This window comes from Bradysia coprophila, unplaced genomic scaffold, assembly GCF_014529535.1.
Source record: "Bradysia coprophila strain Holo2 unplaced genomic scaffold, BU_Bcop_v1 contig_232, whole genome shotgun sequence".
Taxonomy (NCBI): Eukaryota; Metazoa; Arthropoda; class Insecta; order Diptera; family Sciaridae; genus Bradysia; species Bradysia coprophila.
In genome coordinates this window covers 22,939,000-22,966,084 of record NW_023503493.1, presented here as the reverse complement: position 1 = coordinate 22,966,084, position 27,085 = coordinate 22,939,000, and the positions used below count along the sequence as shown (strand labels likewise).

The following is a 27,085-nucleotide window of genomic DNA, read 5'->3' as shown; positions in this document are numbered from 1 at the left end:
GAGTCAATGTTAGTTATGGAAGTGGAAGCAAAGCATCAATCACCGTGTCATTGATTATGGGTGCACTACTAGTATCAGTTTTATCTAGGATGTGAATTAATTATGCAACAAAAGACTTCTTTGGTTATTCAGTGTATTAAGAATAAATAAATAATGTTACTGGTTTTCAGAAGTAAGAGGTTTAGATTTTGTATACAAATCTATTGAATATATTTTGATTAACACAAAGCCAAAGATTCAATAAACGTTGCGGTGTTATGCGTTTCGCCTGCGGTTGAAAACTTCGGTCTTTATTTCAAACGTATTCACTCAGCACGTTTTATATATTGTGTATCTGCGGGGAATTTCGTTTATTGCGGAGCTGGAGGATGGCACCCCCAGCCGAAGGCAAGGCAAGGGATATAATCTTCCTCAAAGATAAACGAAATTTATGCAACTCAGTAAGGCAATTGACAACTTACGCCGTCTGAGTGCGATGCCGAATGAACGTGTTTTATCGCACTAGGGCGATAAAGGATTTGCAAAGGTTTTTATCGCACTAGTTCAAGTTGCAAATATCATCTTAATAGTATATAACGATTCAGTGATGATATTTGCAACTTACGACGCCCGTATGCAGTACTGTATGAACGTATTTTATCGCACTAGGGAGATAAAATATTTGCATACGCGTAACTAGTTGGAATGATGAGTATATTTAACCTAGCCTAATGTGTACCTTACAAAAAACTACTATGTCTAACACTGACAAAAAAGTAGAATATTACATGTAGCAGATAATTTGACTCTAGGTAACTTTCTTTTCCATACAAAATAAAGTTACCTGCAATGTATTTTTATATGAGAAAAAAGATTACCTGGCGAAATATTACCTGCCACAGGTAATATTATAAAATCTTTTTTGTCAGTGAATGATCAAGGTCTCGAAATGGTTGTGAAATTGTGTGTGTACGCACCTGTCTGACACGGCTACTTTTTATTGGTGCTTCGGAAATGCGATGACGTTTCTAAAGTCAACCTTTTTCATATTCATCTTTTGCATTTTAAGTCTAACAGTGTCGCCGTAAACAAGAAATTATTTTGGAAAGATTTTCGTTGAAATGTTCACGATTCTACAGGAATAAATTGTTTATAATTAAGTGATGAAAGATGATAAACTCTGTGGCAATATTTCTTTTAATATTGTTCGTTGTAAACATAACAGCTGAGAATGGTGTAGATGTGCGAATAAAGAGGAACGTAATTCATGGTCCCATAAAGTTGATCAATGAACCGGCTTGTAGGGAAATAAAAAATTTGTGCAGCAATTTACCGGACGATGCAGATGATTTAATCGTTCTGGAATGCGTACAAACGTTTCTTACATCACAAATCGAGTCTCTGCCGGACGAATGCCAACACTCGATTTGGTCTCATACGTCAGAAGTAAATAATCGAATTCCATTTCCAATTTAAATATTGAGAGCGAGATCGAGAGTTATTAATGTAGGACAATTTTTATGTTTTTACATTTTTACCTAAAAAAAATTCGAATGTTTGTTTCTTCAACGACGGTTTTACACCATCTAGTCTAAATAAAAATATTCTTTGGCTCAATTTATTGGATCAAATTGATTACGTTTCCTATCTCTGTTTTCATTAACGTCATGTAACGTTCAAAACACATTTTATTTTCCATTGTCAACGTAATCACTCAATTAGAAACATTACTTCAATTATGAAAATGATGTTCTAATGAATGCAAACCAATGAAAGTTTCTCACATTAATTGATGCAAAGTCTGTCATCCGAATTTACACAAATGTTTTATTTCAACAGCTTCTCGAAGATGTTAACGTGGCCAGATTGACACAAAAAGTCTGTGCAAATGATCTACCTAAAATGAGCTGTAAAGTAACTAAAGAGCCGGGACACATGTTGGCCTGCTTACTGGATCATCAAAATGACATTAAAAGTGCCGGATGTCGAAGTGTTATTCAAAAGCTGGAATGGGTTGCATTTTCGGATTTTCGATTAATCGGATCATTTGTACGAGATTGTGAAAGCGACATTAAAGAAAATTTCTGTGGACGTTTGAGTACCGATAAAAATACTCTGTCACAAGTTGACACTTTAGCCTTCTTACAAAGCAAGATTGACGATTTAACAAAGGAATACAGGAAGGGCATTTTACGTTTGTCTGAACTACAGTCGGACAATGTGAGACTCGATAAAAAGTTATTCTTAGCGTGTACGGAAGATACACGGCGATTTTGTCCGGACATAAGGCCGGGAACGGGAGCCGTGTATAAATGTCTGATTAGAAATAAAAATGATCAAACCATGTCATCTCTGTGTAAAGAGCAACTGCTGCGTCGCGACAAACTTATTGCACACGACTACAAAGTAAGCAAAGGTCTGGCAAGAGCATGCAGAGAAGACATTAAGAACAACAAATGTCGACGAGGCGTTTCCGAAGACAAAGATGTTCGACTAGCACAAATTCTTTTGTGTTTGGAAGCAGCTAATAAAAATAATACAAAAATATCACCAGAATGTCTGGCCGAAATGACAGATCATCGGAAATTGCTGATGGACGATTTTCAACTCTCTCCGGAAATTTTGACTGGTTGCGCTGATGACATAACAAAATTTTGTGATAATTTGGAGGCTGCGGGTAAAACCATCCATTGTTTAATGGAACACGCAAGACCGAAAAAGAAAAAGGATCGCAGAATAACGTCGACGTGCCAAAGAGCTTTGGAAATGGTCATAAAGGTATTTGATCGGTCACATAAATCAATTTTCTCTGTGAAATTAATCTGATTTTCTCTTTTTAAAGGTGAGCGATGTTGCAGAAGATTGGCGTGTCGATCCAGTTTTGCGAAACGCATGCAAGCCAGTTGTAGATTTAGCTTGTCGTGATGCTAGCAGTGGTGATGCTCGAGTTATGTCTTGCTTAATGGAGAAAATCGGAACAAAACTTATGACGTCTGACTGCGAAGTTGCTCTCATGCAAATTCAATATTTTGTGGCGCGTGACTTTAAATTGGACCCACAATTGTACAGGTGGGATACCTCAAGAACCATAAGCAAACTTTGTTAATCAACCCATCATTTTATTGATTAATCTACAGAAATTGCAAAGCTGACGCCATTTCCCTTTGCCATGCTAAGCCGTCATGGGATGACGCTGATAATGCTCCCATGGATCCGGATCGAGGACCATTAATTTTACCATGTTTATACAGAAGTGCCTTTCATCTAGATAAAAACGTTCAACTGAAACCCGAATGCTTCCAGGTACGCTGATAAATTGTGATTGCCAGTTCTGAAGTCTAAAGTCATGGTTGTTCTCTCTTAGGAAATAAAACGTGTTATGAGGCAACGTGCTATTTCGGTTGATCTGATTCCAGAAGTCGAGGATATGTGCATAGACGACCTAGCCAATTTTTGCTTCGATAAAACGCAAAAAGGTGAAGAAATGCAATGTCTGCAGGACAACTTAGAGAAACTAGCTGAGAACTGTAAGGTGCGTGGTGTTGTAATAATTTTCAATGATTTCAATAATTCTTAACGATGAACGTCCGTAGACCGCGGTCATTACCTATACCGAAGAGGAGGCCGCGCACATCGAATTGAATCCAATCATAATGTCCCATTGCCGTAACGAAATGGAAAGGCACTGTGATTCCATATTGAAAAATGGTAGAGATGAAGGTGACATGATGGAATGTTTGATTGCACACAAAAATGATGCGGATTTCCGGCAAAACATCAAATGTCGTGCAGTAATCGAACACTTTCAAATTACTTCACTGAAGAATTATCACTTCACCTACAAATTCAAAGAAGCGTGTCGACCGCATGTAATGAGATTCTGTCCGAATAGCAATACCAAGTACGATGTAGTGGAGTGTTTGAGGTAAGAAATCGACTTTTGAGCACTGTAACCACCAAATCTTACTTCGTCTCGCAATTTGATTTCAGTGAGGTAATGCGAAATGACACCCTGAAAGGTCAACGGCATACTATACCGAAGGAATGCAGACAGCAAGTGCGTGCTCAGTTATACCAGCAACGGGAAAATATCGATTTTGATCCAAAATTGAAAAGTGCTTGTAAGGAGGACATAAAAACATTTTGTTTGAATGTCCCAAATGGTGCTGGCCAGGTGAATAAGAAAAATGCAAGTGTTTTGTTCATTCATTCCATTTCAACATTTTCATTGCTTCTTTACGTTCTTTCAACCGATGGGCTTACCGCATTTCAATTTTTGACACTAATTTTATTTCGGCAGGTATTAGAATGCCTACAAAATCAGCACGAAAAACTGGGACCAACGTGTCGGCACGCAATTTTCGCTATTAGAAAGTCAGAGCTGACAGATAGTGCGACCGATTACACATTATTGAATTCTTGTGCGGCCATGATACGGCAATATTGCCGGGAAACTGAAACCTCCAAGACATTGGAATGTCTAAAAATTCACAAGGACGAACCTCTGTTTGATGGTGTGTGCAAATTGGTTGTTGTCAATCGCATGATTGCGCAAAATATGGATTATCGATTCAATCCTATGCTGCAAAACGCGTGCTCAGAAAATATTGCCGAATATTGTACCAATGTTGTAGCGTCCGCTAAACAAAATGAAGAATTGAACGGCAAGGTTGTGGGTTGCCTGAAAACCAAATTCCGTGAGGGGAAGCTGACGAAAAAGTGCGAAGAGCAAATGACTGAAGTGTTGCACGAGCAAGCTTTGAATTATAAATTGAATCCGCTGCTGAAATCTGTGTGCAGTGCCGAAATTTCGTTTCTGTGTAAACCGAAAGATGACGTTGAAGAGTACGGTGAAGTCGAGGAATGTCTAAAATTGGCATTTTTGAATCATCAAATCATTGCGCAGGAGTGCAAGTTTGAGGTGGCTACCTTGATTCAAGAGGCCAAGGCAGACATACATGTGGATCCTCTGCTACAACGGGCATGCACCGTGGATCTACTGAAGTATTGTTCAAACGTGCCTCGCGGAAATGGAAGGCGTGAGTATAGTCATTATTGAACGACGTTCGCATTATTTTTCCTAGTTATTGAGTCACCTCATCAGTTTCTCTTGTGTTCAAAACGATTTCCTTAAAAAAAAATCCAATTTCCATTTTGAATCGTTGAACAAATTTTGTTTTCCAGTACTAAAATGTCTTCAAGTGATACTCGCCGACGAATCAAAGGCGTTGGAACCGGATTGTAAATCGAAATTGGAAAAGCGAATGGAAATGTTCCGAAATGCAGCGCCGGTAATTACATTTTGCAAACAATTTTTTCCACTTCCACTCTGTAAATCAATGTTTTTTTTCTCATATCGACAGTTGATCGCTCACGCACCAGAAGACTTGGGGCAGCTCTATTCGCAGGTAGCTACATCACCAGCTCGGCGATATTTTATTGTGTTAGGGCTCTCAGCAGTTGGCTTTACTTTCATTTTTGGTATGTTTTTCGGTCGCTAGTTTCGAAGGCAAGGCATTGCGAAAAATAAGTAGGGTCGAACTCAACCAATTTTTGTTTCTCTTGAAAGCTCGAATTCGAATCAATTTGTAAAATTTTGATGAATGAGGATTGTTTTCTGTGACCTAGAATGGAATAAAGATTTTGATTTTTAGTATCTTGACTTTCGTTTGTTATACACACCGGTAATGGAGTAATGACTATTTCTGTCTTACTATTCGAAGATTTAAGTGTTGACCAAGGCTTACGACCCCATACAAGAAAAAGAAAATCCATCATCACTAATAGCTCGAGCTATTTCGAACCCTTTTCGAACAGACCTTAACTTTACGCCAGAAGCAAGAGATACTTTCCGAAACGTAGTACTACGTACGTCTTCATCACAAAATTCCAACCAATCAAAGGAGCAATAAGCTCGACCTGATCCTAGGTCTCTTGTATCAAGGTTCCGAAAAAAGAGTTTTCAAGAAGATAATAAATAAAAACAACAAAAAATTGTGGAAAACTTAGTACTCAGCTGTAATTGATTCAGTATTTAAATTACTTTCGTTACATTTCCTGCTTGGTCTCTCTTTGTCGTTCATCGAACCTTGTCCTCAACAACTGTCATTCTACTTTGTAATTCTTTCAAAACGGCTTTAAGTTCGTTGACTGTGACTTGAAGTTTTTCGTTTCCAGTAAGTTCTTCGTTCCGATCAGTGTGTTCTTTGTTTCGTTCGGTGAGATCTGTGACTACGACCTGTAGTTCTTTGTTTCGTTCGGTGAGATCTGTGACTACGACCTGAAGTTCTTTGTTCTGTTCGGTAAGACCGTTGACTGCAGATTGAAGGGTTGAAATATCTTTTTTCTGTTTATCTATAAGTGTCTCGTGTATTGAAACTTGTCTAGAAACGTTGTCGTGAAGTTTCCGCAGAGCGTCAACGTTGTCATTGTCTTTTCTTAACCTAACATTTTCCCGGATTAAGTTATCAGAAAAAGTTTCCAATTTCTTCGTTTTTTCATTTAACTTCTCTTGCAATTGTTCCTTAAATATGTCACCAGTAAGCTTCTTAAAATCTTGAAATTTCTGTTCCATTTCCCTTTTGCATTGACCTTCATAGAAACAAAAACGGAACATAAACAAATGTCCGATCGAAGCTTCAAAACATGTTCAAATCTCTTCAATCAGATCAAAAAAAAACTTACACAATCCTAGGCTGGAAGCGGTATGCACACATTTGTCCGTGTCTTGTGTGGACGATGGTCTGGCTTTCTACAATTTAACGAGAAAAACAATTTCACTTTGAAAGACTGGAATGTGTCAAAGTGCTAATTTTTTCTTAAATGATAAATGTCGGCACTGATGTTTTAAATTAAAAAAAAAAAAAATGATCGACACATACCTCTCTGTTAATAGCTGTCATGATTCAATTGTGTGGAGTATAAACTGCTGAAGCGTTTTTGTTTGTTTGTTTGTTATCACTGTGGCTAGTGCATGTGAATAAAAATGATAGCGACAGTAAACACCCAGGTGAAAATGAAAATTAAAAACAGCTGACATTTAACTAGATCAGACCGCGCGTAAACTTTACATGTCATCTTTTTACGAACAAAATGGAAACGAAAATAATGAGAGTGCCATCTGCAGGTTATCATAATCTTTGTTATCATAATCTGCATTGCCAGTATACATTCGAAGGAGGGAATTCCTGATGTTAGTAAAACGAATTTGATTAATTAATTAAACATGATGGATTATTGTTGTGATACGACCGATTGACGAAAACTCAACAGGCTAGATTAGATTAACATTTTTAATGTTTTCTGTTGTCTTCAAGTTATGCGAATGTTTTCCTGTTGAGTTGTCACTTAATTTCAAAACAAATTGTTGCCCTATGTGTATGTAGAACGAATATAATGTCGCCCATTAAGGCTTCCTATCAGGTAATTTCTGGTCAAAAACTAATAGTTTTGTTCTGGGATATGCTGAAAAGTAATAGCACAGACAAGTGGTGCATGTGATCCTTGCATTCAGCAGCTACATTTCTTTCAGGGCTAATGAAACCTTATCAGATCCTGAGGTTCTGAATTGATTACAGTTTTCTGTCCTGGATGCTAACACGCAATTGTGGGAAATTTGAAAAAATAAATGTTAAAAAATGTGTACACCAAGGGCGCAAGCAATCATAAAACTGCACTGTTTAGAGTTGTCAGAATTGGCGCACTCTTTCATATCGAAAAAAAAACTCGGTTGCTCGGTGTACACGGAAGAATATCTGGTACTAAATTCGAATTGAAAATTAAAAAGTTTAACAATGGCAACATTTACGTTTCGCATTGTTAGTGATTTCAGTCTGCTTTCTTTGGAAGCGGCAAAAAAAATTGTTTACGAAGAATTAGTTCCTGCTTGTGAAGAAAAGGGTGTGATGCTTTCCGAGTACGGGAATCACGCAGGAAAACGAAGTTTGGTGAACATTGAAAACTATGAACAAAGAAAAATCTCTTTTACGTTGTTTAATTGAAGAGAGTGTAGAAGGTACTCGTTTCTATTGAGGAAATCGTTCGTACAGGCGTCTGATTACAAAATATCATCTTATGGATTCAAACATATTGTTGAAGGTTCTCAAAATGAATCGTTGCAATGTTGTTAAAAGGATTTGCAGCAAGATTCGGAAAAAGAAATGAATCGAACAATGTAAACTGTGAATTTAAAGCTATTGCGTTAGGTAGTTAAATGACGAGATTATTAAGTTCAGAAACCAAGAAACCAATGTACTTGAAAAATTGAATAAACTTTATGCGGTTGTAAAAAAGCATGGTTCTTCTTTCTTTCATTCTTGTTAGTTGAAAAACTCTTAGCCAATCCTCCTGGAAGGCAGCTTGGTTATTCCCTATGTCATCTCCTAAGCCGGCCGAAATAATGTCTCAGAGTGCATGATGATTGAAAGAAGGCTATATACTGGGGAGGTTCCGCGGATGCAGAGAAAAAAAAAATGACATTTTCATAGTTGGTGGATTCTTTTTTGTGTATAACCGCGTATCTAATAAAATAGCGATCCGCGGGACCTCCCCACTATATAGCCTTGGATTGAAATGAATACGATCAGACAAAAACCATTAATTAGGGAAATGTGACGCAAGTCACAATTTACAAAGAAAATTTTACCCAAAAAAATGTAGTAGAACAGGTATTCAAGTTCAAAAAAGTTTATTGATCTGCCACTGGTGACGCATTTTTTTGTGTAAAATTTCCTTTCTAAATTGTTTTTTGGGTCAAAATTTAAAATTGAAAAAATGTTGAAAAATTTGAAAAAATCCAACTGCCGAAGAAACACAATGCTCACAAGAATTAACTAACGATTCTAATCCAGCAACATGAAGTACACTTGTACAGTGTACATTGTATACAATACTCTATACATATTATGATGTAAAAACAACGCTGTTCTCGTCAGGCATCGATGTCACTTGTTATTAGTCACACGACGCGATTAAGTGTTGCCCGATGCACCTTTCAGATCTCATGGTCTCCTACATCTTGACAGCTCCTCACTCCTCTGACTTAGTTCTAATTTTTGAATGTTCCTGAAAGGATCGATGAATCCACCAAACTTTCCTTATACTCTGACAGAATTCTCTTATGATCTTTTGATCCACAAGAAACGGCAGAAAGCGATTAATTTTCATTGAATTAATGCGAATCGAGAAATTTTTCTCGCTCGCTCCGCTCGCGCCTTTTCTTTTCAACACGTAAGTCCTTTTTTTACATCATCTCACGTGCTAACTGAAGTATCATTAAATCATTAAAAATTAGTTTATGTTGAGTATAGATATCAATCGAAAGGGATTTTGTAACAAAATGTTTGTTTCGCAAAATATTTCATGTGAAGAATAGTTTCGAAAGTTATAGTCTTCTTTAAAAATAGGTTCTATTTATTTATGGACTACAGTATAACCACTTCCTCCAACTGAAAGACTCGCCCGAACGGAAGGTCTTTTTCAAGTTTTGCCCGAAGGGTCTTTGGGTAGCCAGACCGGCCCTGGCTCCACATTCATCTCGGATCAAAGTCTTAGAATGACCTTCAGAACCTACCCTCTAAATATTTAGGAGTTTTATAACTTAAGTGGAACTAACTACCAAAGCAACAAAGCATTTTTTATTTCGTTTACATGCACGGAAACACCGAATTTGTATGGGAGATCCTTAACTTCAAATACTTGTATCTCGGCCACATCACCCCCGAATTCGACGTATGATGGCTCGTTGGAGTCGTATGGATACTTAGTTTTCTTCAATAGGCCGGTTACCGTTTATGAGAAGAAATTGAATATTTGCTGTATTTCACAGTCTACGATAAAAAAAAACTTTTGTGAATTGTTTCTCTAGTAATGGGACTTGCGTCACGAGCACTATGCTAATGCGCGTTCTTGATAAATGAGTGATTAACAAGGTTATTTCTCGCCAAGTTGACGTATTTTGATTGTTCAGTTGCTAAGCTTCTGCGTCAGTCGATAGGTTTCTCTCATTTTGTCCGCTGGGATCGAGCTTCTAGAATTCTTTGAGAAGATGAGAAACGAAACATTTTAACATGAAACCTCTAATACGTTTCGATTAAACTAAATACCTGAATAACACAACTTAGTTCTAGATGTCTGAACGCATCGTGCTCGAATGTATATGGGAAAATGTATGTGATCTAAAAAAGGCATTTTCTGTTAAACTTCTTCAATTATTGAGGGAATGAGAGGGAATGGTATCTAATTTTTTTACTAGATTCTGTAGAGTATTAGTAGACCTGTTATTATTTGGAAAAAAAATTATAAATTTAATCAATTTTTATAGAAAATCACACCAAAATTGTTGTGCTGCTACGTTACAAAATTGACACTTTCATGTGTGAGGTTGACGCAAAGCGACAAATCATGACTAACACAAAAACTTTCGAGAAGTACTTTACATGCTCACAAGTACAAAAACCTCACAGGAACACGTTTCTGGAATTATTTTACCGAAATAAATTATTTTTATTTAATTAATTTCACTTTTTGTATTGCTGCTACGTTACAATATAAAAATGTTTTCATATGTCAAGTATGCGAAACGTCAAAAAAATTGGTAACAAAGAGCTGTACATTTAGCCATATATGAGTTGTATCAAAGATTCTAGATTAATCTTCAACAAAATTCCCATATTTCTACCACCAAAGTTCTCGCTGCTTCAAAGTTGCAGACGTTGAGGTTTTTCCAAACTTAAAAGATTTTTTTAGACCTGTTAGAAATACAGGGTTTTATACGTTTACTGCTCTACCGCAATCTGGCAGGGTAGTTTGAAGACAATTATCTTTTTCGAATGTTAGCTTTGTTGCCTACACAACTTGTCTACACACGATATTTTATTGTGTTAGGGCTCTCAGCAGTTGGCTTTACTTTCATTTTTGGTATGTTTTTCGGTCGCTAGTTTCGAAGGCAAGGCATTGCGAAAAATAAGTAGGGTCGAACTCAACCAATTTTTGTTTCTCTTGAAAGCTCGAATTCGAATCAATTTGTAAAATTTTGATGAATGAGGATTGTTTTCTGTGACCTAGAGTGGAATAAAGATTTTGATTTTTAGTATCTTGACTTTCGTTTGTTATACACACCGGTAATGGAGTAATGACTATTTCTGTCTTACTATTCGAAGATTTAAGTGTTGACTTATGCTACGCAATCAAGACGAATGTTCGTTTAATCAGATTTGACATGAATATGAACAAATGATCCAACGTTGATAGGTTCTCTTAAATAGAATAATGAAGTCTGATGAAGTAACAGATTTTGAGTGAGTCTTTCAAAAGTACTAGGTGTACAAAAGAGTGATTTGGGATGCTTAAAACGGAGTTTTTCATGTAATGGACAAAGATAACAAGTAAGTCGCTGTTAATGGGAGTAAGAACAGGTAATTCCGATGATTAAATGTCAATTCAATAAACTAGATCACCTGCTAAGCGGCAATGGTTGTTGTTAGTTCAAAGTAACACGCACTTGGGGAGCCCTAACGGAAGTCCGAGTGGTACCGTCAATATAAGGGGCAAGTTTGAATGTGTAAGTTCGATGGTCGAAAGTCTTGAAACGGAGTTATCCATGGAAAAACTATTTGCGATGATGCTAATATTTTGGTTCAATCAGCGTCGAGACACATGAAGTGTGGGATGAATTTCTAAGAGTGCTGCTAAAGCTGGTTCAGAATTTTTCTAGTATCGATTCTCGGTTACAATTCTTTTGCGGTCATGGATATAATGTTTAGGACGAGGACAATTCGCCCGGATGAACAAAGATACTATTTCGTTACACACAAATTTTAGCGGTAATGTGGTACTTCTATTGAATGCCTGCCAATTGATAATACACGTTGCTGGTATTAGTTTGGATATTGATCGTTTATGCGTCACAATTTCAATAATGGGTGGCGAAATTTTAAGTCAAAGAACTATATAGATTAACTTTCCACTGATCTGTCCGAAAAAATTTAACGCTTGTATACTCGTAGTAATAAACAGATCAAAAAATATCGTATCACAGCACAGTTATTAAAATCATACTAATACATATGACTGCAACAACTAAAATTGTTATCAACTAAATTCTGGTAATCAACGTTCGCATGAGTACGCCTATTTCATAAGTGACGCATGTAAAATTGAGGGAAACGAGCACTTTTGCGCACCATAAAAAGTTGATGGTGCGCGAGATTCATTTTCCGGGGTGAATTTGGCACGGTGCGAGATTCACCTTTTTCAGTGTCTGGGGGGAATCAATGTGCAAAATATTTTAAACATGGAAATGATGGGCCAAAATTAGAAAATTTGTGGAATGAATATTATGGAATGAAAAAGTGTGTGTCAAAAAAAGGACAAGCTTGCATTTTGTAGAAAAGCAATTTTTCTTTGGTACACCATATTCATTTTGCAAAAATTTAGCACAAACAATGTCGCAGACAAATTCTACCGTGAGTAAGATTCCTCCTAGACACACGTGCAAGATTACCCAATAGATTTGGAATCGTGCACACGCTGGTATGTATGCGAGATTACCCGACACCGCTCATATATCTATTTATAGCGTTCGCCATGAATTATTTTGCAGTTATAATTCACAAATAATTCAAATTGCTTCATGAATTATCCAGGTGGTGCTACCATTTTGTTAATTTAATTCACTTGATTAATCGAACAACAAGTGGCTTACCGCTTACATATGGTAAGTGAATAGCTTCACTTATATAGACACCGTATTTTTGGAGTGCTATAAAATTGTGATATTTGTTGAAAGAGATAACAGATAACGTTGGGTATGGCTGCAAAAGAAATGAAATTCCATTGGGTAAGGAAAACGTGTTGGCAAAATTTGATATTTAATATCAATCCTTTAACCATTGGCTATTTATCGGTCAAGTAAAACCCGTTTAACTCTTTTCAATTGTTACAAAACAATAGTAGATAATAGTACTAAAAACGCCTAACTAAGTCAACTGTTTTTTAGAAGTGATAACTGACCCACCCAAATACAATCCTTTGAGCAGAACGGTGCTCATAGAATCACAGAGTGAAAATGAAGGTGAAGAGGAAGAACAAAGAAAGAAAGAAGCGGAAGATAAGTGCTGTAGTTGTTGGAATGATCCGACTGATGACACATGCGGTGGTTCGTTGATATTGTAAGATATGACAATGTGACAAAAAGTGAATCGGTAAACTAAAAAAAAAATCATTTTCTAAACGCCTTCACAGATGCTGCTTCCTTCGTCATTCAGATAATAATAATGATGGATGCTGCTCTTGCGATGATTCCGGTGACTGCTGCGATGCATGTGATGGATGTGATGGATGTGACGGATGTGATGGATGTGACTGTGCTTATTAGAATTTCTGCTGATTTTGCTTGACATCAGGCATAACACGTTCTTAGTACTAAATAAGAATGGTATGTTGCATACAATAATAAAAAGACAATTTTTTGTAGTGGAAAAATGATCTTTAATTAAATCCTGTTTCTTCTTAAATGCACAAGTACAGATGCAGATCATATTTAATTATCGCTTAACATAACAAGTAATATTTTGTGTTTGTCGCTAAAATTATTCACCGAAAAGAAAAAAAAATCTCCCTAAGAAAATACTAAGGAAAGTTGTCCCAACAAAAGTGTAAGCTGGGAACTTTTTTACGGTACGAAACCATTAAACAAAAATTCAATTTTTGATTACCGAAAAGACAGATTTTAGTTAGACACTACGCTATAGCAGAAGGGTTCTACGTAACAGACCAAAAATTATTAAAAGAAAAGTTGGATGAATTATCGCTTAAGACTCCTAAAAAAATCACAACTTATGTTCACTCATTCACGTATCACGCAGCGGTATTCCAAAAAAAAAAGGGGATGAAAGGATAGAATTTAGATGAACAAATTACATATACGTTAATTGTTGAGACCATATACGCTCTCTCACTCGTTTTCTCGTTACATCTATTTACAATTCAGTTTTGTCGTTCTTCTTAACTTTACCGCTGCGATCATAGCTCTTCAGTTCGTTGGTCGCGTGCGCAGAAATATACTTAACGAAATCGTCGACTTCACGACCGCCCTCATATTTCACTGGCTTGCTCTTCGAATCTTTTGGCAACCAGAACAATGTTGGGAAGCCACGTACTTCGAATTGTGGCGGCACATCGTTGGCAGTAGCGTCGACTTTGACGATTTCAACGTCTTCGTCAAGCATTTTAGTTCCAAGCACTTCGAACACTGGGGTCACTGAAATTTAAAGAAAATGTAAGCAAATGCACCGAACGCATGACGAAGGCTAAAATGCATCTTACACTTTTTGCAGTGGCCGCACCATGGAGCATAGAATTCAATTAGGGTGTCTTTGCCGTTGTTGGTGACAATTTCGTCGAAATTCTTTGCTACAGCTACTTTAACGGGTCCATCGTTCGATTCGGGAATGGCTTCGGATTTCAGGTATGGTTCAAGGGTTCCCTCTTCCAAGTCCGACAAGAATTGTTGTAGATTCTCAACACTAAAGCGATTAGATGTAAACGAGAAATCGGTCAACATTGAATATTCTTGCTTAGAACCGTGGAAATACTAACGAGAATTCAGTGGTCATGATAAACTTTTGATTATCCTTATCGCGGGCCAAAACGACGGGTTTCTCTCCGGTATAGTCATAGCCGTATTCGTTCAATTCGTGTTGGAAATCGTCTTTGGAACTGACAGCAAATCGGTAGTCTCCGCTGTATTCCTTGGCAACTTTAAGAATGCGATTTCTCCAGTAGTTTGTACCCTTTGGATTTTTGGCATAGTCAACGTTAGTAAGCGATCACGTACGGATTTTTGAAATCTTGAGCCAAATCGCGAGTGCGGTGACCAACAAGACCGTGACTGAAATATGGAAAAATGCAAAGTTTAAGTTAACATCCAGGAATGTGAAACTAGATGCCCACTCACTAATTTTCCTTAACGAAAGTTGTTAGTTCGTCCAGCGATGTGCCCTTAAAGGTGACAGAGTTCGATTCAAATTTATTTTGGTATTGTGGAGCTCGGAACAAAACAATGCCATTCCTGTAATTGAAAGTACGTTCGTCATTGTCGGTCGAGTCGATCAACTCGAAAAATTTTGCATACTTCTCCTTGTAATTCCTAAGAACATCAGCTGCACTGGAATGACCGAAACGCAATTTTTCTCTGAATTTGTCAGCGTATTTAAGGAAAACAGTTTTAAGATCGCTTTCCTTTTCGATTTCGGCGACCGTTAGCAAGTCCTTCGATGCGGGTCCAGTTTGTGCCTTCATGAATTTAGCAATACCAGCTGCAATTGACATTTTTTTAATTAAAATTTTACCAGAAATGGAAGTAGTAGAGTAGATTGAATTTTTCTTACAATGAGTGGTCACAACGTAAACAGCGACATTTATCGTCATTTTGTCACGCACAACCTCAGTATTAAACGTTTACGCTAGGGACTTGACACATAATAACACTAAAAATCTCTCTATTAATATAGCACTAATGTACTTCTTTCAATTGATACTGTCAACTTAACGATAGAACTCGTTCAATTAGCTGGATCGTTTATAGAAAATAAGGGTATCCATTACAAGTAGTACTTTAAATCATTTTAGATATTAAGATAAGATAAAGTTATGAAACTCTAATTAAATTTTCGCTAAGTAAATATACTTTGCTACCTGTACCTAATAGAATCAATTTCATGTAAGCCGTAGATAATACGTGTCATTATGCCGATGAAAAGTATGATCAATCACTGTCTCAGGTAATGGTAAATGGTAAAAGGTAGTTACACGTGGTGCACTTTTTCTTTTTACTTGCAGCATGCAATATAATTAGCTATTGTCACAAACCTGCTTCTCTCGGTCCATTGTAATCTGCACTGAATTCGCCATTTTTAAAAATTTTCAATGTTGGATAACCAGAAATGGAGAACTGGGAACAAGTATCTTTTCCACCTTCTGTACAGTCAACTTTAGCCAAAACAATTTGCGGATCCGAACCACGAAGCAGTTCGCCAGCCTTAGCATATTCAGGTTTTAGTCTCTTGCAATGGCCGCACCTTTTGTGTTTTTGTTCGGCGAACAACGGAATAATTTGGTAAAAGTGGAGAAAAGGAACAGTAGAGAATTAGGATCAACGTTTGTTCAGTCCCAAATCAAATAAATTTTAAACGTTTTCGAACGAGAACGCATAATTACCATGGAGCATAAAACATGACCAATGTTGTATCGATATCGGCAATTCGCGTCGAGAAATGGATGTCCGAATATTTCATTGGTTGTCTCGAAATTTTTGTGCGTTTTCGATGAGGGGTAAGTCAGTCACATCAGCCGACGCGGTCAAATTTTAAATCAAATATCAAATGTAAAAATCGACAAGAAATATGTGGCAGACAATCTTTTACTCGAAATTCAAAATATGAATTGCGGGAGTCTTTCAAACGCAGCGTTATATCGCCCCGTTTTCAAACAAGAAAGCTTTACAGGCACAATTAAGGCGTCAATTCAATCGAAATTGTTTTTGCGGATTTTTTTGTATTCGTCTGGTCTTGAATATAAACTCGAAAAAATTAGAATACGATGAACGCAATGTAAGTACTTGACAAGGTTCGAAAAATCTCATGAAAAATTTGAACGAATCAAATGGCTAAACGGCGCTCTCGGCGAAGTACCTTTTTTAAGTGGAAATCAAGCTTTGCTGACGAATTCTTTCGTAATGTTCCATAAAAACTCTGTTTGTGGATTCTGAGAATTCCATTGTTTAAACAATGAAACTCTCAGAATCCACAAGCAGAGTTTTAATTCAAATTGCTTTTGTCGTAGCTACGCCTAATTTTTCTTATTTCAAATTATTTGTACGTTCCGATTGTTTATTTTTCATTTGAACACATTTGTAAATAAACAATCACGAAACGCACTAATATGAGCAGGAACTCAAAAAAGCAAGTGGTATTTCAAATATGTAGAAGCTCGTTAAAACATACGAATAAAATTGAACGGTGAAAATAGTTAAAGCGATCCTGTTTTTAATTTTTTTTTTAACTTTAGTACACATAGGTATTGAGTATACAGTACAGTTTGTAGAATTGAATGGACTGAAAAGATGTGAAACAACAGAAATGTGTTCAGAGATAAAAGTATCCGTAAGAATTTACAGTGATTTTTATGAAATTATTAAAATTTCCTGAAAATTTGCTACATTATATCAGTAAATTGTATGATTCAGTCAAACCCACAGATTTAAAATCTTTGGATTCACGATACGCACCCTAGTACTCTAAGTGATTAAAAAAATTCCAAAAAAGCCATCGCGCCAAAAGTCGTATACCTGATTTCGAACATCTCAAAGACTCTTGGTTTGGCGTTACAAGTGTCAAAATCACATGATTATATCGAAAAATGGTTGATTTATTTTGCAAATGTCAAATGTTTTGAAAATAAAAAATATGCAAAAGTGAAAAATCATAGAATTTAGGAGTAAAAGTTTTCTTTAAAAAGGTAATTTCTATACGAATACGCATCCAGCCTCCCAAATGACTGAATTAAGATTTACATTTTCTAAATTATCGCGAAATAAATGATAGAAACAACTAACTGAATGATGATTCTGAGTTTTATTATTGATTTTATTACGCTGCATTTAGCCACACAAAATTTGACTCAAAATTAATTTACATTTTGTTTTACTGAATAATTTATCGCTAAAAATTGCAAATTTCATTCGACCAATATACAGGACAAAGATTATCAACCAAAAATGGTTAGCAACAGTTTGGTTGTACCAGTTGTATTGTGGGGTCCGTATCAACCAACCCATTGCGTATCAAGTGTGTTTCTATCGAAAGATCAAAAAACACTAGCCACTGGATGCTATGATGGACAAATTTGTTTATGGTTCGTGAAACAATTATATGCACAGCGATACGATCAAATGACAATAACTCATTTAGGAAAGTCGATCCTGATACATTGAAAATGACCCCGAGATGTTTGCTAGTTGGACACACAGCTCCAGTACTGTGTCTAGCTCCAGCCTCAATCATTCAGGACAATAATTTTCTTGTCAGTTCTTCAGAGAGCGGTGAAATGTGTACATGGGATTTGGTTGATGGAAAATGTAAAGAGAGTGCGAAGCTGTCTCAGGTGCACACAAGTATACAGGTAATAAGAAGATTTAATGCAAACAGAAGATTTGAAATTTCATATTTTATACATTTCCAATAAAGGGCTATCACATGTCCAATTGTGACGATATTCGACTGTTTTGCGTTGGTTATTATGCAGAAATAATGGTCATGGATCCATTTAGTTTGGAAGTGATTTTCTCTCTTAGCTCTAAAGTGAAACCGGATTGGATATCGGCAATTCACGTGAGTTAATTGCATAATTAACTGTAGCCTATGCTCAGCTCGTCTTCATATTAAGGTTTTGAGGCCATCGAAACGAAAGGACGATGTAGTTCTTGCCATCACAACCACTGGAACGGTTAAAGTCTGGACGCTGATTGGAAACGAGAATAAATATTCGGAACCGATCTACGAGAATGAGTCAAAGCAAATTCGATGCTTAAATGCAATCAGTTTGAACTGTTGCTCTCAGAATCAGCGTACAGTTTTGATTGTTTGTGCAAAATATTGGCAGATTTATGATGCTGGTAGGCGATCTGTTTTAAAGTCGAATATTGTAAAATGACGTCTAAATTGATTAACGTTTTCAGGCGACTTCACTGTGCTTTGCAGTGTTATATCCCCATCTGGTGAACGTTGGCTGGGTGGAGATTTTCTGGCAAACGATCGTGTTATTCTTTGGTCCGATGAGGGAAAAGGATATTTGTATCGATTGCCAGCGAAGTGAGTGAATTTGTTTATTGCTTATATTTTACACACAGTCATAAATTTTCTTCAGTTTCGTTAAACATTTTCAAAAATTTTGAATCGGCATTTCCAATCCAATTTATTGTAAATCGAATGGCTCTCAATATTTTATTTGAAATTTAAAACGATTTATTTCTAGGAACAGTTTTACTCGAAAAAATATTTTTTTTATCATTTTGCTTTTAAGTCCGTCAAGGCAAACAGATTATTAATTTTGATTTTCTATTTTTGTTGTCATTTTTATGCCCATTTTAGCGCACTGCCTGGAAAAATACCGAACAGTAGTAGGTTAGCTAAGTTCACTTCATTTGTTATCGTCTTCATGATTGGTAAAAGTTTGCTTGAAGAGTGCTTTTGATGGAAATTAGATGATTTTCATTTGTATTGCTTGCACCGATAATGAAAGTCCAAGTAGTTCTGGCATTTATCCAACATTGCCACGTGTGCCATCAGCAACTGCTCTACGGGATGGCACTGCCAACCATCAACAGACGCAACCGAAAAAATTCGACTTAAGCACAGACAATACCCCTAACCTACCACGAGTTCCATCCCTATCACAATTACGTCAGACGGATAACAAGCCGAGGTCATTACCTAAATAATACCGTTGCGTATTATGCCTAAAAAAAACCTTTCTGTGAAAGCAAAAAATGTTATCAGCTAAAGTTGTTCATGCTGTGTGCGTATTTTGAAAACAAATTTGAAATTTTCCAAATGAACGCTGAAAAGGTTCCAAGTATTTTAATGTTAAAATAAATTTTCGATCAACCTGTATGTTTGTTTAAATCTTCCGTGTTTTGTGTCGTTTACTAATTCAATCTGTTCATGTCTTCATCACACTTTTTCGCTCTGTGATTTTTTTTCAACAACATAAAAAGTATACTACACGCACACATTACAATAGATCAACAAAAGCTTCAATTTACATAACAGAAAGTGGACAAATAGACATGACGATCAATCATTCATATTATGTATTGTCGTGTTCAATGTTATTCAGTTCAATTGTTATTGGTAAGGGCCTGGAAACACAGCGATATGCAATAGGCAGAAGAAATGAAAGGGACGAAAGGATGGTTAATCGACACCCCGAAAGTTGATAATTCAAAACGATGATTCAAGTGAAAAAAAGCCAAGCACAAAAGTGTTTGTTGTTTCAATACTGCTTCTAAAACCTTCGAGTTTAGATTCGAAATTTGTGACACTTTAAATGATCCTGTAATTCAGGTATTATAGCAAACGGCAAGCATTGTTAGAAATAATCTCTTACTGATACTGAATACTTTGTTATTTCAACCAATTTAGATTGTATAAAACTAATTGCCAATATTTTATCTCCTCACTTTAGGTAGCTACTTAAGAAAGACTACTATTTAATTCAATCTAGCGAGGAAACTCACGAACAATTCGAAATTTGAGGGACACATTTAACGATTGTATTGCGATGTGCTTGTCGCTTCTACAAGGTTAAAAAGAAGTAACTTTCGTAGTCACTGCGACCATAGGCCAATAAATAGTCGACTGTTATGCGATTAACTAGGGTTTCACTCAGGGTTTATTTTTCAGAATTTTAATTCCGAAAATTCCGAAAAATTCCTAAAAATTCAGAAAAAATTCCGAAAAATTCAGAAGATTTTTTTTCTGAATTTTTCTGAATTTTTTCTGAATTTTTCGGAACTTTGCTGAATTAAAATTCTGAAAAATAAATCCTGGTTTCACTTATGTAGGAACAGTTACGACAAATAAAGTGAACTGAAACGGAATATTTTAGCATAACTTTACCGTTCTGGAAGTTTAAATAATTATGAAAATTTTTGGATAAGCTTGGTACAGCTAGACTACTAAACTGGTTCACAAGCTGTCATTGTCTCTATAATAAACGATTTAGCTGTCACATACAGCCATTCATCTGTTATCGATAACATCGACAAAAATAAATGACAAGATCTGAATAAAGTGGTCTTTTATATAGTAAAATACGTGTTAACAGAGTAGAAGTACTAGATTTGAAATCGACCGATTGAATGTTCTTCAACCAAAAGAAATAATAGACCCGATAATAATACTTATGATATGCTTGCCGTCTGTGACAGGTTAAACTACATACTAATCCTGACACGACATCAAACAGTGATACATGATACGGTTGTAGTCGCATACACACATTTGAGATCAATGTAACGAAGAACGGCGTCTAGCTTGTCTTTGGAGACTTCATAGGGCCCAGTAATTGTAATTGTGATCTTGTAGAAAGTCATGTTGATCATATGATTTGCGATTGGTGGCCTCCTCGTCTCATTATTCTATAGCTTTTCTATCTACTTCATGCTTCATAGGGCACCGAACTGTTAAATTGAATATTAAAATTTGGTTTTTCTCTTCTTTTTCATCACTATTTCGCAGACATTGGGATGGTGGTCCACCTAGATATCAAAATGCTCCGATGGCTCCGCCAGCATCCGAATACGAACGACCGCCACCGTATTACTTCCCCGGCGCTCCATCTGAACAAGAATGAAATGGAAAATGTTTGTTTGATTTACTGATTTTCTCTTCAATTTTCCTTCGTAAATTTAGAATTATGAAATTATTCCATTCAATCTAGACGATTGAACAGTGGCATTTATTAAGAATAATTTAAATCGAAGAAGAGAAAGTAAAATGCGAGAGAAATATTTTCAGTTTTAATTATATTAGGGATAAAATTATGAAAAAGGAATGAAAAAAAAAAGATTTTAATCGCCCATTCGTCCATCAGTGACAACTAAAAACACATTTTTTTCATTTGTTAAATTTTTTTTTATATATTCACACAAACAAAAAAAAAGAAACAAAAATATTTTTGAAGATAAGGCTGAATTTAGTAAAAAAAAATGTTGGAAAAATAAAAAAAAAATATTTTTTACAATTAACAACTAATTTAATGGGAAATAAAACAATGAATTGTTCAACAAAATGATAAATAAAATGTCTTTATGTGCATTATTGTTAGCGAAAGAAGAAAATACAGAGAGAATTCTCCACGAAAAAGCGGTAATTTTTGTTGGGCAATAAATTTTGTACATCATACAATGAAACGCTACGAAAAAATTAAAATTTTGATTCAATCTAAATGTGATTCTTATTTGCCACGGAAAAATGTTACACAAAACACGAAGTGTGAGTTAGTAATACGAAATTATTATATTAGGACAGAATAATACACTTATACAATGTTCTGCCTTTAACGTCGACTCAAATTTACTTCAAATTCGCTGTAACGCAGGTACTGCGGATCAGCTGCAATGGTACATACACTTCCCATATATCTCAAAACAAGCCAATTGCATAATAGGTGTCAGTGTCCAGTGTTACCATTTTTAATGTGGCTAAAAATCAATAGATGTTGGCCTGAAGTTGAATTTATCTTAATTTCTATTATTTGAGAATCGACCTGCTTTTGAGCCTAAATATTCTTTAACCCAGAAAATATGTGTCTACACTAACTTCATCAGCACCCAGTAGCAGTAGTTCAGGACATTCCCACTTCAATATTTTCTTTTTCCTGCCTGCATCATGACAATATAATCAGTAATTCTTATTAACTTTATATGCTTACTAACGAAACGTATGTCTACGACCTTCAAATTGCTGATGTCCACTGAAGTTCAGACATCATGTGAATAGTTAAATGCAGAAAGAGGACATGTACCATTAGCGAATCATAAGAAAAATGAAATTTCATTTGTTTTGCTTCATTCTGAATAGTCTGACGATGTTAATCGAAGTTTTTGATGGTTTCAAAGAAAAAACCACCGTCGGACCATTCGAAACAAAGCAAAACGAATAAAATTTCATTTTTCTTATAATTCTCTAATGAGACATGTGTCCTTTGTGCATTTAACTATTCATATAAGGACTCACTTAATGTCTTTATTACCTCACGTTTTGTGTTTTGGACATTCCGTTTATTTTTAAATTAAGTAAAATTTGAATTCGTAATCGAAGCAAAAGATAGAAATTTTTTAAAAGAAATTTATTTTTGGTTATAATTTAGTGAAAATTCTGTTTCTTTATTTCATATTACCATAAGTGCGTCGTCCAATTCAAAATTGCAACGTCACTAAAGGAGTCATTTTAACGTATATTATCGTTGAGAACAAAATATGGTTTCAGCGTTAAGTTGACCCCTGTTGTTCGTTGAATCGGTTTGAAATTTTTGGCGAACTTACGGCGGTAATTCGTTTTTCTTATGTGTTTTTTTATAACGAAATTGTGTTACAAATGAGAAAGAGATTATGATATTTTTGTAACAGTTGGTATCAAAAGTCAGTCTCATACATCTGTCAAAGTGGCGTTTTAAACGTCAAACCGAAATCAATATGCGAATTGGTCGCATAATCTTTTAATGTTCCTCATTCCATTAATAAAATAGAATCGAAGAACAATCAAATGTTTCATGACCACTTCAATATTTAGTTTGACGTTTAAAACGTCACTTTGACAGATGGATAAGACCGAGTTTTGTACCCAACTGTCACATTTAACCTTTCAGAAACGGTTTAATCATGAATGTTTTCGACAGCAACGATAAAATTAAACAATGATCTCCGGTAAATGTAGCTTTGGTGCAGTGTATTTTTTTAAACAATTGAGGTAAAAAGATCATAACATCAAACATTTTTCGGTGATAAATTGAAAAGCCGTATAGCGAAACGTTTTGCCGTCTCTGGAAGGTTAGTTATGAGATTCATTTTAAGATAAAAAGTAATAGAAGATATAAGGAGAAGTCTAACGAAGGAAATGCGCGTTATTACACTTTGATCTTTTTTCGGACTGAACAAGCGAATTAAACGCGAAACATATAAATGTCTAATTTTCAATGTAAAATAAAAAGAAAAAAAAATGTGTCACTAGGTAAGGCATATTTTGACTATACACCATACGAACAAACAAAATCAAAAGAAAAGAAAAATTCATTCATTTACCACTAGTCGACTAATAATTCATTCCCGTTGTTTGTCGATGTTTCGTTTGACCATATTTTTATGTCAATTTTTTTTTTTTACAGACAAATAAAAAAGTCGCGTCCGAGCAACGTATCAAATTTTCGATCAATTTTTCCGAAACACTAGCGAGGAAATGAGTTTTAATTTATTTTAACCGAAATCGATTTCAAAAACATTATTTTTACTCTATTTTATTCAAAAATTTTCCATATTGAGATAAACAACGCTAACCCAGTGCATAGTGACGCAATATTATATGTTCGTTTGGAATGTATTTTTACATTTATTGCCCTAATAAGTTTAATTATTACGGCATTGCAGGTCTTCTATAGCGTTTTTGGACGCACAAATTATACATCACTAGCACTTAGTAATAAATCAAACGGGCTTCCAGGCCTCTGGTAGACAAATAATGTTCGGATTCGAGGTTTAATTTTTCTAAAACAATAGAGATCACTTTTACAGCTCGGTTTTTTCTTTGTTAATAAGAATTGAGGATTAGGTATTATTCAATTCAATAGTCATCGATGGAGCTCCTTTTTTCGAATGATGTTAAGAGTGGAGTGTGATTGTTCTTTTTCACTGATCATTTGAAGCCGACAATGAACTTTTTAAATGAAATTGTAATTATTGTCGCCGTCTACATTTAACGTAAATGGATCACTTAAAACTAAAAATATCTAGCTGTAACATCTCTCAAATAATTGATAAAAATAATATAAAATATGGCTCAACATTTTATAGTGACTGTAATTATTATTATGATTCTGAATGATTCTGATTAATTACGACTACATTTAAAATTATAATTCTTATATATATATATTCGCTGTATAATCGATTTAATGATTGATAAAATGTATTCTTATAATATACCAAAAAGAAATGAAATGAAGAAAAAAAAAGAATTGAAAACGAAGACTAAGATGAAAAAGTAATAATTTTTGTCTCAAGAATCTATTTCGTAAAAATAAAGAGATAATTTTAAGATCAATTTAACCAAGACGATTTTCTTTCAACGACCCAAAGTAACTTTCTAGCAAAGTAACAGAGACTGCTGTCAACATTTGAAGGCTGGCTAAAAACCGGACCTCATTACACTGTATTTGTACACTTTGCTACAGCGTTGCCTTGCTGCGACACATCATGCACATCTTCTCCCTCGCTCTATTTTTCCTTACGCAAAAATGTATGCAAAAATTATAACTTCCAGGGTCAGCGTTTATTTCATTTTAAGGCCGGATGAGTTCTTCATTGATCGAGTTACTTCCCCTAGCTTCTACATAAAAATGTCGCTTGATGCTGAAATCAATTAAAACACGAACTCTCCCACATTGCTGTAGTTTTGTCAAATCCACAAATATGAACCACAAAAATACATCGCTTGGAGGGGAAATTCTCCATTTCCACACGCACGTGAAACCGAACACTCTGTGTAACATAGGCATGCATATTCGAATGCATACATGTTGTGGATTCTAAATGCGTAGAATCCAACGAAAAGAAGCAAAAGTTCGTATTTTACTTGACTTCAGCGTATAGATAAAATTTTACCTTAAAAGGCGAAATGGTGAAATCATTGAAACAACTTCAATTTTCATACGTAATTTTCACAATAAATTTGTCGTCGAACGTTTCTACAATGCACCTCTCCGGCCGATTCGACTCTGTATATTTACGGAGCCAGATCAATCTGAATACAGACGAGAGGTTGTTGAGGAACAGATAATTGATTTGAGTTATCCTTTCCATAGGCAGACATACATTCATCTGCTTCGAATTCTGTCTGCTCCAAACGGCATATCAAAACTTCGTACGGGGCTAAAACGGGTAAGAAAAAACGACGGGAATGGGTACTCTTTTACTCAATGACGAGGTTAATTTTTATGTTAAGCGAAATCAAATAGGAGTAAGAGACCTTACACGGTCCTATGGCGGCGGTGTGTTGAAGCTCTGTTGGGAAAAAAATCTTTGCTTACAATTGATCAAAATTTCGATTTAATTTAGAGTTTTTTTGGCGTTCGATGTTTATTTTTGATGTAAATGTTTCTATTCGATCTTGTTGGCAAACGGATTCCGACAATGGGCACCTTTTCTCCGGCAGTTTTAAAATAGTCATCCTGGTACGAAGTTGCCTTCGCATATCCATCGGGTGTGTCGAGTATATAGAAAAATGCCTCGATCGGCATATTCTTGGGCTTATCTTCGTTCCAACCATGAAATAAAAGTTCATTATGTGCATACGCATGCGATGGAGAATTTCTTCGAAGATAAGTTATTGCTTTAATTACTATAGCAAAATCTGTAGCCGCACTTTTTATGGTCATGTCAAAAGCACACTGATTCGACCCCAACTTTTGGAAATGTGAAAGCCATTTTTCAAACGAATTAATTCCTTGCTTATCGCAATGTCCACTAGTTCCAGTTAGATCTCCATTAAACTTTCCGCAGCCATGACCAGCTCGTGAATCAGTACTTCCATTTAACGGAAATGCACAATAAACTTTGTATCTGTTCTTTTTCTTTGGTGTTTTCAGAGGCGGATAGAGAATGAATCCGCTGTTGTAACCAAGAGGAAAGCTGAGAAATCGCGTGTCATTTCGCAGAAACGTTGCAGAAAACGATTCTTTCTGTCTGTTTCACGGTTTAAAGTTCCAAGCGAATTGCAATTGATTGTTGTGGATTTCACGAACACCTCGCATAATGATTCCAGAGCATTGGTATGCCGGTTTTGTTTTCCCATCTTTCTCGCATTTCATCTTGCTATCGTTGTATCGTTTTGTCAGGTCCCGTGCAACATCTCGACTGCATATTGACTTAATAAACACACAAATTAACACAGCAAAGTACATCTTTGTAGAGAACCTCATCGTTCCTCTTCTTGCGAGCCCTTTAAGATACTGAAGTAAATAAAATCAACCACAACGCATTGTGCGACAACCAGAAAACTTAGTAAAACCTACAAAGAGATAAGAGCTGATGCATGAAAAAATCCCAAGGAATTTCTTTTCACACATAATGATTGCAATGGTAAAAACGGCAACAACGCTTGTTTATCATCGTTAACAAGGCGGCGCTCGCTAATGAATTCTTTTAGCGACGCTAACGCTAATTCTAGTTTGGAAAAATATTAGCGTCGCTAAGTGATTTCGCTAATAGATTTGAAATTAGCGCGATAATAGCGAATTTTTCTTTTGATGAACTAAATAAACCCGTGCAATT

General features: G+C 35.7%; 4 protein-coding genes and 1 long non-coding RNA gene across 10 annotated transcripts; 3 read left to right on the top strand and 2 right to left on the bottom strand.

Annotated features, from left to right (window-relative positions):
* The first annotated feature begins 1,041 nt into the window (after positions 1–1,041).
* On the top strand, positions 1,042–11,038 carry LOC119076364 (Golgi apparatus protein 1-like). 3 transcript variants are annotated; one of them, XM_037183069.1, is made up of 11 exons: positions 1,042–1,425; positions 1,819–2,757; positions 2,822–3,048; positions 3,117–3,282; positions 3,344–3,511; positions 3,573–3,904; positions 3,970–4,168; positions 4,280–5,018; positions 5,164–5,270; positions 5,343–5,460; positions 10,897–11,038. In XM_037183069.1, exons 1-11 carry the CDS (start codon positions 1,150–1,152, stop codon positions 10,914–10,916), a joined length of 3,291 nt encoding a protein of 1,096 aa, XP_037038964.1. In that variant the 5' UTR covers positions 1,042–1,149; the 3' UTR covers positions 10,917–11,038. The 3 variants fall into 3 exon arrangements, with proteins under 3 accessions (XP_037038964.1, XP_037038965.1, XP_037038962.1); XM_037183070.1 differs by lacking the exon at positions 10,897–11,038 and having other exon boundaries at positions 3,970–4,153; positions 5,343–5,632; XM_037183067.1 differs by lacking the exon at positions 10,897–11,038 and having other exon boundaries at positions 5,343–5,632.
* Positions 5,980–7,089, bottom strand: LOC119076389. 2 transcript variants are annotated; one of them, XM_037183113.1, is made up of 4 exons: positions 6,861–7,089; positions 6,664–6,730; positions 6,486–6,570; positions 5,980–6,422 (listed from the first exon to the last, which is right to left on the bottom strand). In XM_037183113.1, the coding sequence occupies exons 1-4, from the start codon at positions 6,879–6,881 to the stop codon at positions 6,059–6,061; spliced, it is 537 nt and encodes a 178-aa protein (XP_037039008.1). In that variant the 5' UTR covers positions 6,882–7,089; the 3' UTR covers positions 5,980–6,058. The 2 variants fall into 2 exon arrangements, with proteins under 2 accessions (XP_037039008.1, XP_037039007.1); XM_037183112.1 differs by having other exon boundaries at positions 5,980–6,570; positions 6,861–7,088.
* Positions 11,039–12,738: 1,700 nt separating the features above from the next.
* LOC119076396 lies at positions 12,739–13,496 on the top strand. Of its 2 annotated transcripts, none has more exons than XR_005087613.1 (3): positions 12,739–12,817; positions 12,977–13,148; positions 13,222–13,496. It is a non-coding gene; the product is annotated as an uncharacterized LOC119076396 (long non-coding RNA). The 2 variants fall into 2 exon arrangements; XR_005087614.1 differs by having other exon boundaries at positions 12,797–12,888.
* Positions 13,497–13,825: 329 nt separating this feature from the next.
* On the bottom strand, positions 13,826–16,274 carry LOC119076376 (protein disulfide-isomerase A3-like). The gene is given in 8 exon segments (XM_037183092.1): positions 13,826–14,239; positions 14,305–14,504; positions 14,578–14,799; positions 14,801–14,869; positions 14,936–15,049; positions 15,113–15,296; positions 15,850–16,058; positions 16,198–16,274. Coding segments are annotated over 8 exon segments (1,356 nt in total). The 3' UTR covers positions 13,826–13,958.
* Positions 16,275–17,454: 1,180 nt separating this feature from the next.
* On the top strand, positions 17,455–24,592 carry LOC119076383 (WD repeat-containing protein 7-like). 2 transcript variants are annotated; one of them, XM_037183102.1, is made up of 7 exons: positions 17,455–17,496; positions 17,735–17,892; positions 17,949–18,159; positions 18,225–18,368; positions 18,424–18,652; positions 18,716–18,848; positions 21,279–24,592. In XM_037183102.1, the coding sequence occupies exons 2-7, from the start codon at positions 17,756–17,758 to the stop codon at positions 21,391–21,393; spliced, it is 969 nt and encodes a 322-aa protein (XP_037038997.1). In that variant the 5' UTR covers positions 17,455–17,496; positions 17,735–17,755; the 3' UTR covers positions 21,394–24,592. The 2 variants fall into 2 exon arrangements, with proteins under 2 accessions (XP_037038997.1, XP_037038999.1); XM_037183104.1 differs by lacking the exon at positions 21,279–24,592 and adding an exon at positions 19,128–20,423.
* Positions 24,593–27,085: the final 2,493 nt, after the last annotated feature.

What these genes read in the sequence shown, in the direction of transcription:
- LOC119076383 (XM_037183102.1), top strand. Translation starts at nt 17,756, where the DNA reads ATGGTTAGCAACAGTTTGGTTGTACCAGTTGTATTGTGGGGTCCGTAT. An exon ending in AGGTGCACACAAGTATACAG is followed by an intron (nt 18,160 to 18,224) that starts GTAATAAGAAGA and finishes TTTCCAATAAAG; the next exon opens with GGCTATCACATGTCCAATTG. An exon ending in TTGGCAGATTTATGATGCTG is followed by an intron (nt 18,653 to 18,715) that starts GTAGGCGATCTG and finishes TAACGTTTTCAG; the next exon opens with GCGACTTCACTGTGCTTTGC.
- LOC119076364 (XM_037183069.1), top strand. Translation starts at nt 1,150, where the DNA reads ATGATAAACTCTGTGGCAATATTTCTTTTAATATTGTTCGTTGTAAAC. An exon ending in TTGGACCCACAATTGTACAG is followed by an intron (nt 3,049 to 3,116) that starts GTGGGATACCTC and finishes ATTAATCTACAG; the next exon opens with AAATTGCAAAGCTGACGCCA. An exon ending in AACTAGCTGAGAACTGTAAG is followed by an intron (nt 3,512 to 3,572) that starts GTGCGTGGTGTT and finishes GAACGTCCGTAG; the next exon opens with ACCGCGGTCATTACCTATAC.
- LOC119076389 (XM_037183112.1), bottom strand. Translation starts at nt 6,881, where the DNA reads ATGACAGCTATTAACAGAGAG. An exon ending in TGACAGCTATTAACAGAGAG is followed by an intron (nt 6,731 to 6,860) that starts GTATGTGTCGAT and finishes GTTAAATTGTAG; the next exon opens with AAAGCCAGACCATCGTCCAC. An exon ending in CGCTTCCAGCCTAGGATTGT is followed by an intron (nt 6,571 to 6,663) that starts GTAAGTTTTTTT and finishes GTTTCTATGAAG; the next exon opens with GTCAATGCAAAAGGGAAATG.